Here is a 9,573-nt window from a genome sequence, read left to right on the forward strand (position 1 = left end):
TGCACCCCGGCACCCAGTACTGCACCCATCACTGCACCCCAGCACGCAGCACTGCACCCCAGCACCCAGCACTGCACCCATCGCTGCACCCCGGCACCCATCACTGCACCCCGGCACCCAGCACTGCACCCATCACTGCACCCCGGCACCCAGCACTGCACCCCGGCACCCAGCACTGCACCCATCACTGCACCCCGGCACCCAGCACTGCACCCCGGCACCCAGCACTGCACCCATCACTGCACCCCAGCACCCAGCACTGCACCCCAGCATCCAGCACTGCACCCATCACTGCACCCCAGCACCCACCGCAGCCCTGCTCTGTCCCGGGGACCCTCCAGCCCCCCCGCCCGGCTCCAGGTCTCTCAGCCCCGGGACACCGGGTGCCTCCCAGTCCCTCCCTGGGGCTCCCCTGGTGCAGCTCCATGCGTCACCCCAGTGTCCCCTGCTGCGCCCCCGGCTGCTCCCCCTTGTGCCCCCCACTCTCTCCTTGGGGGGGTCCCTGGTGCGTCCCCGGGTGTCGCCTCCCCTATTCCCCAGTGCACCCCCCGGGTCCCCCCCAGTGTCCCAGAGCATCCCCCGTGTCCCTGCCCGTGTCCCCCGCTGCATCCCCCGCAGTGCCCCCACAGCATCCCCCGGTGCATCCCGGGTGTATCCCCCGTGTCCCCCCCCGGTGCCCCAGACAATCTCCCGGTGTCCCCACCGGTGCATCCCCGGTGCCCCCCGCCCCGTTCCCCAGAGCTTCCCCCGGTGCATCCCCGATGTATCCCCCGGTGCATCCCCGGTACCCCCCCCGTTCTCCACCGCATCCCCCGGTGCATACCCCCTGATCTATCCTCCGCATCCCCGGTGTCCCCCACCCCGTTCCCCAGAGCATCCCCCGGTGCATCCCCGGTGCCCGCCCCATTCCCCAGAGCTTCCCCCGGTGCATCCCCGATGTATCCCCCGGTGCATCCCCGGTACCCCCCCCGTTCTCCACCGCATCCCCCGGTGCATACCCCCTGATGTATCCTCCGCATCCCCGGTGTCCCCCGCTCCGTTCCCCAGAGCATCCCCCGGTGCATCCCCGGTGCCCGCCCCGTTCCCCAGAGCATCCCCCGGTGTATGCCCGATGTATCCCCCGGTGCATCCCCGGTGTCCCCCCCCCGCTCCCCACCGCATCCCCCAGTGCATCCCCGGTGCCGCCCCCGTTCCCCAGAGCATCCCCCGGTGCATCCCCGGTGTCTCCCCCCCGCTCCCCACCGCATCCCCCGGTGCATCCCCGCTGCCCCCGCCCCGCGCCCCGCCCCGGTGCCAGCCCGGCGCGGCGGCGGCGCAGCTCTCCCGCCCCCGGTAGCGGCGGCAGCGGCGCCCCCGGCCCGGCCCAGCCCAGCCCGGCCCGGCCCGGCCCGCCATGGCCAAGCAGTACGACGTGCTCTTCCGGCTGCTGCTGCTGGGGGACTCGGGCGTGGGCAAGACCTGCCTGCTCTGCCGCTTCACCGACAACCAGTTCCACCCCGCCCACATCTCCACCATCGGTACCGCCGCACCGGAGCGGGGGGACGGGGAGCACCCGGCAGCGGCGGCACCGGGGAGCGGGGAGGCCGGGGAAACCCCGGGCACCGGGGAACCGGGAGCACCGGGCAGCCGTGGCACCGGGAAACCCTGGGCACTGGGGAACCGGGAGCACCGGGCAGCCGTAGCACCGGGAACCGGGAAAACCGTCGGCACAGGGGAACTGGGGAGCCGTGGCACCGGGGAACCGGGAGCACCGGGCAGCCGCAGCATCGGGAACGGGGAAAACCATCGGCACGGGGGAACCGGGGAGCCGTGGGCACCGGGGAACGCAAAAACCGTGGGCACCAGGGAACCGGGAGCACCGGGCAGCCGCGGAACCGGGAACTGGGAAAACCATGGGCACAGGGGAACCGGGGAGCCGTGGGCACCAGGGAATGGGAAAACCGTGGGAACCGGGGAGCCGTGGCACTGGGGAACCGGGAGCACCGGGCAGCAGCAGCACCGGGGAAGTGGGAAACCGTGGGCACCGGGAAACCATGGGCACCGGGGAGCCGGGAGCACCGGGCAGCCACAGCACGGAGGAACTGGGAAACCGGGGGCACCGGAGAGCCGCGGCACTGGGGAACCGGCAGGACCAGGGAGCCACGGCACCAGGGAAACCATGGGCACCGGGAAGCCGGGAGCAGCAGGCAGCCACGGCACCGGGGAACTGGGAGCACTGGGGAGCCGGGAATGGGGAGCACCGGGCAGCCACAGCACCGGGAAACGGAGGGCACGGGGCAGCCGCGGCATCAGGGAACCGGGAGCACTGGGGAGCTGCGGCATCGGGGAACTGGGGGCACGGGAGAGCCACAGCACAGCGAAACCGGGGGCACGGGGAGCACCGGGAGCACCCGCCCGGCAGCGGGGCCGGGGCCAGCACCCACGCAGTGACCCAGCACCCACCGGGGCCGCTGGCCAGGCCTGGGACCAGGTGTGGGCACCGGCACCGGGCTGCTACCGGGGCACCGGGCACGGCGGGGCCACGGCTCCGGGTACGGTGTGGGCACGGGCGAGCCCCGGCACCCGGCTTGGCAGCGCGGCGTGGCTTGGGGTGGGCCAGGAGAGGGCGAGGGACCCTGGTGACAGCAGCTCCCGGGGGGCGGGGGGGACACCGGGGCACCCCGTAACCTCTCCCCTCCCCATCCCAGGTGTCGACTTCAAGATGAAGACCATCGAAGTGGACGGCATTAAGGTGCGGATACAGATCTGGTGAGTGCCGGCGCCGGGCGCAGGGTGGGGGGGTTTTGGGGGAGGGTCTGAACCCCGCTCCCCCCGCCCAGGGTGGGGGCTGAGCCCTGACCAACTCGTGCCGTGGGTGGCGGCGCTGACCCGCTCTCCCCGGCTGCAGGGACACGGCAGGCCAGGAGCGGTACCAGACCATCACCAAGCAGTACTACCGGCGGGCGCAGGTACGGGGGGGTCCCAGCCCGGCGCGCAGGAGAGGGGAAACTGAGGCACAGCGGGAGGGGTGTGTGTAAATGGCCACCCCCCCTCTCCTGCAGGGCATCTTCCTGGTGTACGACATCGGCAGCGAGCGCTCCTACCAGCACATCGTGAAGTGGGCCAGCGACGTGGATGAGGTGGGGGTGCAGGGGGTTTGGGGGGGTCCCCCCCGTGGCGGGGGCGGTCCTCACGCCGCCCCCTCCTCCCCAGTACGCGCCCGACGGCGTCCAGAAAATCCTCATCGGGAACAAGGCGGACGAGGAGCACAAGAGGCAAGTGGCCAGAGAGCAAGGGCTGCAGGTGAGCGGGGGCTGGCGTGTGCCCCCGGGGGGGCCAGGGCCCCCCCCTGCACCCCAGCGTGGCCAGGGCCCCCCCCCGAGCCCCCCTTGCACTCTCCAGGGACCCCAACACCCCTCGTGCAGCCCTACCTGTGTCCAGGGACCCCCCCCACCCTCCTGTCATGTTCTCTGTAGCCAGGGACCCCTAACCCCACCCCCACAGCCCCCAGGGCGTCCAGGGACCCCCCCACGGTGCCCATGCACCCCCAGGGCTGCTCTTATGCCTCCCTGTTCAGCGCCCCGGTATGTCCAGGCACCCCCGACCCCCCCCTGCACCACCAGCATGGTCACCTGCACCCCCAAAGCACTCAGTGCCCCCCCCCGGGACCCCTGCACCCAGTGCCCAGCCCCAGGGGATGCCCTACGCCACCACAGCTCGTCCGTCTGTCCGCGCCTGGCTGTGCACATGGCGGCAGGGAGGGGGGGGGCTGGGGGTGGTGGACCCCCCCCCCAAATCACGGTGCCGCCGCCGGCCCCTCGCCCTGCAGCTGGCCAGGGAGTACGGGATGGACTTCTACGAGACCAGCGCCTGCAGCAACCTCAACATCAAGGAGGTGCGGGGGGCCGGGGAGGGGGCGCGGGGGGGCCGAGGGGGGCCCCCAGGCTCACCCCCCCTCGCCCCCCCCCCCCCCGCAGTCCTTCACGCGGCTGACGGAGCTGGTGCTGCAGGCGCATCGCAAGGAGCTGGAGGGGCTGCGGGGCCCCCCCCGCACCCCCACCCTGGCCCGCCTGGAGGAGGACGAGCAGCAGCCCCCGGGGAGCGAGGACAGCCCCAAAGCCTGCTGGTGTTGAAGCCTGGGCCCCCCCGACTCCCCCCCAGGCTGTGTTTGGGGGGGGCATGGCAGGTGTGGGACTGGGGCAGCCCCGATGGAGGGGGGGGCAGCAGGTGCCTGGTGGCGGGAGACAACCCGGGACCACGGGGGCTGGGCAGATGTCGCAGGGGTGCCCCCCCCCCATCCTGGCACCCATGGTCCCCCTCGGTGTGCAGAGTGGGGTGGGGGGGGTGTCGTGGGCACCCTGTGCCCACCCTGTGCCCGTGGGCCCCCCCCGCGGTTTTACACACACGGTTTGCAGAATAAAGGTGATGCTGGAGGCGGCCGCTGGCTCGTGTGCTGCTGCGGGGGGCTGCGGGCTCAGTGCCGTGCCGGTGGCATGGTGCCACGATGGCTGTGCCCCACCGGAGCCCCTGGCACTACGGGGTAGCTGCCGGCACCGGGTGAGCGGGGCAGCCGCTGCAGGCAGAGCCAGGCCACGGCAACCCGAGCGGTAATCAATAATTGAGGCTGTGCCGGGGCCGCTGGGACGGTGTCCCCTTTCCAGGCTGGGGGACGGGTCCGTGGGGCACCGTGCCCGCCACCGCTGCCCGGCGGGGCTGCCGGCTCGGCCCCGGCTGTGGGAGCGGCCCTGTGGGGACGCAGGAGCCGGCCCCGGCAGGGACAGGGCCAGTGCGGTCAAACAGGATGGTGGTGGGCACTGGGATGGGTGGGCAGGGGGATGGTGGTGGGCACTGGGATGGGTGGGCACTGGGATGGGTAGGTACCGGGATGATGGTGGGTACCAGGACGATGGTGGGCAGCGCAGCAGATGGGTGCCAGGGTGGATGCTGGTACTGGGACCCGTGGGCACCAGGACTGGTGGGCACTGGGGTGAAGGCAGCGGGCACCAGGATGGCACAGGAGGCCCAGGGAGCGATGCCAAGCTAACCGCGAGGAAGGAGATGCGCTGGGGCACCCATCCCTCCCATCGCCCACCTAGGTCTTGGCCACCCACCTCCTCCACCCCGTGCAGCCCCAGCTCCCGGAGTCCTGTTATTCCCTGACACCCATGGGTGTTCCCAACCCTCGGATGCCAGGCTGGAGGCGCCGGCACAGCATCCCACAGCCGGCGGGCACGGGGAAGAGCAGTCATGCCGTGCCATGAATTATTGAGGCAGGTAGGAGCATCGCCCTGGCCCCGCGCCACCCGCGCGCTCCCCTGCCTCTTCCTTCCCCCCTTGGGTGGGTGCCAGCGGGTGGGACGGGTGGGACGGCTCCGGTTTCTGCCAAGTCACGGCGGGGCGAGGAGACCTTTGGAGCCGGCGCATCACGTGGGTGCCGGGCAGCCCTTAAGGCGCGCCGACGGGCGCGCGGGCAAAGCAGACGCGCACCCGCAGCCATGACCGTCCCCATCGCCAAGTCCTTCTACGACCTGAGCGCCACCTCCTTGCAGGGGGAGAAGGTGGACTTCAACGTCTTCCGGGGCCGCGTGGTCCTCATCGAGAACGTGGCGTCCCTCTGAGGCACCACGGTGCGGGACTACACCCAGCTCAACCAGCTGCAAGCCCGCTACCCCCGGCGGCTGGTCGTGCTGGGCTTCCCCTGCAACCAATTTGGCTACCAGGTAAGTCCCCGAGGGCCACCGGTGCATGAGGAGGGGGAAAAAACGCGGCACGGCCCCAGCTTTCTCCTTCCCCGCCGCAGGAGAACGGCACCAACGAGGAGATCCTCAACAGCCTGAAGCACGTGCGGCCGGGGGGCGGCTTCGAGCCCAACTTCACCCTCTTCCAGAAGTGCCAGGTGAACGGGCAGGACACCCACCCCGTCTTCGCCTACCTGAAGGCTCACCTGCCCGCGCCGGCCGACGAGGCGGCACACCTGATGGCCGAGCCCCGCTTCCTCACCTGGAGCCCGGTGCGGCGCTCCGACATCTCCTGGAACTTTGAGAAGTTCCTGGTGGGTCCCGAGGGGGAACCTTTCCGGCGCTACAGCCCCCGCACGCCCACCGCCCAGCTGGAGCCCGACATCCAGCGCCTCCTCAAGCTGGCCAAGTAGGGTCGGCTCCGGCATCCCCCCCGCCGCCGGCTGCCGCCCCCCGGGACGGCTCCAGCTCTCCGCCGGGTGACGGCCCCCTCCGAAACTGCCGCGGGGAGGGGGCTCGATGGGGGCAGAGGGCCGGGGCGACCGGGGCAGCGTGGGCTGGTGGCAATAAATGAGCCGGAGGAAGCACACCCACGTCCGCGTGGTTTGTGGGGGGCTGTCGGGGCCGAGCCCCGGCGCTGCCAGGAAGAAGCAGGTGCCGGATCCAGGAAACGGTGGTGCAGGGATGGAGCGGTGCCAGGCCAGCAACACCGTGCTCCCCGCGGGCATCGCTGGGGCTGGGTGCCAACAGCGGCACCCCACCCCAGGGAAGCGATTTCGGCAGCCGTGGCTCACCCAGCTCCTTCCCGCCCCAGGAACATGCATCCCCCGGCGGGGCAGGGCTGGGTTACGCACCCCAGGGAAATGGGCCCCAGGGGGGTGCAGTGACCCCACACGAGCTCCACGCAGCCCCTGGGGGAGCAAAAATAATTAAGTCACTTCTCAGCAGGGTTTGGGAGAGCGCTGGTGGGCAGAGCAGGCTCTGGGATGCGGGGAAGGACTAGATCCACTAAAGGGGCAGGAATCCCACAGGTTCCCAGGAAGGGAAAAGCCCCCCCTGATCCCTGCATTGGGCCCCAACACCCTTCACCAGCTACGGGGAGTCCAGGGGGGTGAAGCCCACCCCCAAAGCGCTCCCGCCTGCACCACTGAGCTGTAACATGTCACATTTATTGCCCCCACACACGTGGGCTCCTGAGGCAGGACGGGGTGGGCATCCTTTTGGGGGTGATGACATGGGCCCCCTTCATGTCTTCAGCACAAGGGGGGCTCGGGCCGTGGCGCTCCCCCCGTCCCTGCAGCCAGGGTCGGAGCCGCAGGGCAGCTTCGTCGGGCGTCCGCCACATCCAGGCTGGAGGTTTGGAGAAGAGAATCACGTAAGGGACTGCGCTGTCCCCAGGGATCCCCAGGGATCCAGGGATCTCCCGGTGCCACGGCTCTGTACCGTGGGGGGCCGGGAAGGAGCTCTTGGGGTACACAGGGACTCGTGCCGGGATACAAACGGGCTTCAGAAGAGCGGGGTCATCTGGCGGGGGTCGTCGGGCAGGATGCTGATGGAGTCCTCGGCCCGGCCGCAGAGCAGGCACAGCATGGTGTACTCCTGCGGCGGGACAGGAGCGGGGGGAGCTGCCGCAGCCATGTCTGCCACAGCCCCGCTCTCCCGCAGGGAAACCCGAGACGGAGCCGGCACCCGATCCTCGATTGCAATCAGATCTGGGGGATCTCGTTTCATCCCCCAGGACAAGCCCCATCTGTTCCCCTGAGCCCATTTTCCAGCGTTTAGCTGCTGAATAGGAAACGTGCCAGGGGGGAGGGCTGGGAGACGCAGCCGCGGTTTGCTGCTCTGGGCCACGCACATCACTGACATTCCCAGGCAGGGGCTGCGCGAGGTGAGCTGGGTTGCCCCCCATGAAGCAGGGACTAGTGCCAGGGGGCTCCAGGTAGCCCCCAGCACAGGGACGTGGCTTCAAAGCCTTCGAGGCCAGTGCCACAGCCACCTGGCTCCCTTCTGCGGTTGTCAGGGCAGGCGGGAATCAGCAGGGCTGCCCACGGCAGGGTGGGTCTGGAAACCCGGAGGCAGAGGAACAGCCCGGGGCTCGGCTTGGGACATCTCTGGAGCTGGAGAGGGGCTGCGGGGGGAGAAGCTGCTCCCCTGGCATACCTGGTAGTCATCCACCACGCTGAAGGTGTACTCGTGGCGCGCGATCAGGTGGTGGCAGTTCTTGCACAGGTCTGTGGAGGAGAGGACAGCGGGTTAAGGGGCTGAGGGGACACGGCTGCTCCCAGGCCTGGCGTCACTGTCCCTGGGGCATTCCCACCCCCCAATCCCCTCAGTCCCTTGGGGACAAGCCCCCACCCTCTGTGCCTGCCTCAACCCCTGGGGCACCGACTCCCCCGTCCCCAGGGTGGGTCCCAGAGCATCAAACCCCCCAACTTCCCCCCAGCACCCAACCCCCCTTAATGGCCATCAGCTCCCTGACACCCCCCCACCTCCCCAAGCTCGGAGATCCCCGCCGGGCATCACCTCCCCAGCCCGTGCCCCCCCAAAAGCATCAATCATCCCCCCCCAAACTCCCCCCCCCGAGTACCGGGCCCCCAAATCTCCCCTCCCCAAATTAACCCTCCCTCAGCCCCCCCACGAGCCCCAGCCCCCCAGCCCTCAGGCCCCCCCCCCGACCCCCAGGTGCCAAAGGTCCCCCCCAGCCGCCCCTCCCCGAGCCCCCGGCCCCGTCCCGCCGCACGGTCGTAGGTGACGATCTCGTCCCCGCCGTGCAGGCCGGCGGCGCGGTTGCCGAGCAGCACGAAGTCCCGGCGGCCGCACTGCGCGCACCCCACGAAGTTAAGGAGGAAGGAGCCGCCCTCCAGGCAGGTGGTGCCCTAGGGCGGCAGCACACGGCTGGCGCTGGCACCGGCACCGGGGCTGCCCCGGCACCGGCCCCCGCCCCGCCCCGCCCGGCCCGGCGCGGCCTACCCGCTCCGGGTACTCGGTGCCCACGCAGCCCCCGCACATCCCGCCGCCGTCGCCGCCGTCTCGCTGCTATCGCGAGACTTCCGCCGCGGGGCGGGGCTTAGAGCCGGGGGCGTGGTGTGGGCTATAGTCCCGCCTTATGGGCGGGGATTAGCTGAGCAGATATCTGGGCGGATTGGGAGGGCGGGGTTTGTGCGGGGAGGGCGGGGCCAGCGGCAGCCCCCGCTGGGGGCAGAGTTAAGGGGAGGCGGGTGCGGGCCGGGCCCCACTCACCGGAGCCCCCCGGGCTGGACCCTGCGGGACCGCCTCGGGCGAGGCAGAATGGCCGGGACAGCGGCTGGGAGCCGGCCCGTGCAGCCCAGCACTGAGCTGGGGAGGTCCTGGGGCTGGCTGGGGGCAAGCAGGGCTAATTGTGGGGACACCCAGGGCTAGCTGGGGGACACCTGAGCTAGTGGGAGACACCTAGCGGTATCTGAGGAGTGCCTGGGGCTAGCTGGGGGACACCCAGGGCTAGCTGGGGGGTGCCTGGGACTGGCTGAGGGACACACAGGGCTAGCTGGGAGGTGCCTGGGACTAGCTACGGGACACCCAGGGCTAGCTGGGTGGTGCCTGGGACTAGCTGAGAGACCCCCAGGGCTAGCCAGGAGTGCCTGGGGCTAGCCAGGGGTTCTCGGGGAGAGCTGGGGGACAGGCGGGGCTGGTTGGGGGGCACCCAGGGCTAGCTGGGGCATGCCCAAGGCCAGTTGGGGGACCACCCCAGGGCCATCTGAGGTGCACCCTGGGCTAGCTGGAGGATGCTCCGGGCTAGCTGGTGGACAGCGGGGGCCGGCGGGAGACTGGCTGGGGGGGGCTAGCCGGGGGGACAGCGGGGCCAGCCCGAGTTGCCGGG

General features: G+C 71.0%; 3 protein-coding genes across 10 annotated transcripts; 2 read left to right on the top strand and 1 right to left on the bottom strand.

Moving 5' to 3' along the window:
- The first annotated feature begins 1,319 nt into the window (after positions 1–1,319).
- Positions 1,320–4,112, top strand: RAB15 (RAB15, member RAS oncogene family). Of its 3 annotated transcripts, none has more exons than XM_075163558.1 (7): positions 1,320–1,517; positions 2,688–2,748; positions 2,888–2,948; positions 3,042–3,119; positions 3,193–3,282; positions 3,809–3,874; positions 3,957–4,112. In XM_075163558.1, the coding sequence occupies exons 1-7, from the start codon at positions 1,394–1,396 to the stop codon at positions 4,110–4,112; spliced, it is 636 nt and encodes a 211-aa protein (XP_075019659.1). In that variant the 5' UTR covers positions 1,320–1,393. The 3 variants fall into 3 exon arrangements, with proteins under 3 accessions (XP_075019659.1, XP_075019657.1, XP_075019658.1); XM_075163556.1 differs by lacking the exon at positions 1,320–1,517 and adding an exon at positions 1,652–2,472; XM_075163557.1 differs by lacking the exon at positions 1,320–1,517 and adding an exon at positions 1,652–2,472 and having other exon boundaries at positions 3,193–3,254; positions 3,957–4,057.
- Positions 4,113–4,736: 624 nt separating this feature from the next.
- On the top strand, positions 4,737–6,549 carry GPX2 (glutathione peroxidase 2). The gene is made up of 2 exons (XM_075163575.1): positions 4,737–5,699; positions 5,780–6,549. The coding sequence occupies exons 1-2, from the start codon at positions 5,475–5,477 to the stop codon at positions 6,128–6,130; spliced, it is 576 nt and encodes a 191-aa protein (XP_075019676.1). The 5' UTR covers positions 4,737–5,474; the 3' UTR covers positions 6,131–6,549.
- Positions 6,550–6,870: 321 nt separating this feature from the next.
- Positions 6,871–8,791, bottom strand: CHURC1 (churchill domain containing 1). 6 transcript variants are annotated; one of them, XM_075163592.1, is made up of 5 exons: positions 8,688–8,787; positions 8,458–8,593; positions 7,878–7,948; positions 7,219–7,316; positions 6,871–7,067 (listed from the first exon to the last, which is right to left on the bottom strand). In XM_075163592.1, exons 1-4 carry the CDS (start codon positions 8,724–8,726, stop codon positions 7,224–7,226), a joined length of 339 nt encoding a protein of 112 aa, XP_075019693.1. In that variant the 5' UTR covers positions 8,727–8,787; the 3' UTR covers positions 6,871–7,067; positions 7,219–7,223. The 6 variants fall into 6 exon arrangements, 5 of the variants coding, with proteins under 5 accessions (XP_075019693.1, XP_075019695.1, XP_075019690.1 ...); XM_075163594.1 differs by having other exon boundaries at positions 8,458–8,536; positions 8,688–8,758; XM_075163589.1 differs by lacking the exon at positions 7,219–7,316 and having other exon boundaries at positions 8,688–8,789.
- Between the last annotated feature and the right edge of the window lie 782 nt (positions 8,792–9,573).

This window comes from Calonectris borealis, chromosome 14 (genome assembly GCF_964195595.1).
Source record: "Calonectris borealis chromosome 14, bCalBor7.hap1.2, whole genome shotgun sequence".
Classification (NCBI taxonomy): Eukaryota; Metazoa; Chordata; class Aves; order Procellariiformes; family Procellariidae; genus Calonectris; species Calonectris borealis.

Excerpts from the sequence above, each read along its gene's own strand:
- RAB15 (XM_075163556.1), top strand. The coding sequence starts at position 1,893 with ATGGGCACAGGGGAACCGGGGAGCCGTGGGCACCAGGGAATGGGAAAA. Across the intron at positions 2,949-3,041 it reads AGTACTACCGGCGGGCGCAG|GGCATCTTCCTGGTGTACGA; the intron begins GTACGGGGGGGT and ends CCTCTCCTGCAG. Across the intron at positions 3,283-3,808 it reads CCAGAGAGCAAGGGCTGCAG|CTGGCCAGGGAGTACGGGAT; the intron begins GTGAGCGGGGGC and ends CTCGCCCTGCAG.
- CHURC1 (XM_075163589.1), bottom strand. The coding sequence starts at position 8,726 with ATGTGCGGGGGCTGCGTGGGCACCGAGTACCCGGAGCGG. Across the intron at positions 8,594-8,687 it reads GCACCGAGTACCCGGAGCGG|GGCACCACCTGCCTGGAGGG; the intron begins GTAGGCCGCGCC and ends CTGCCGCCCTAG. Across the intron at positions 7,949-8,457 it reads CGAGATCGTCACCTACGACC|ACCTGTGCAAGAACTGCCAC; the intron begins GTGCGGCGGGAC and ends TCTCCTCCACAG.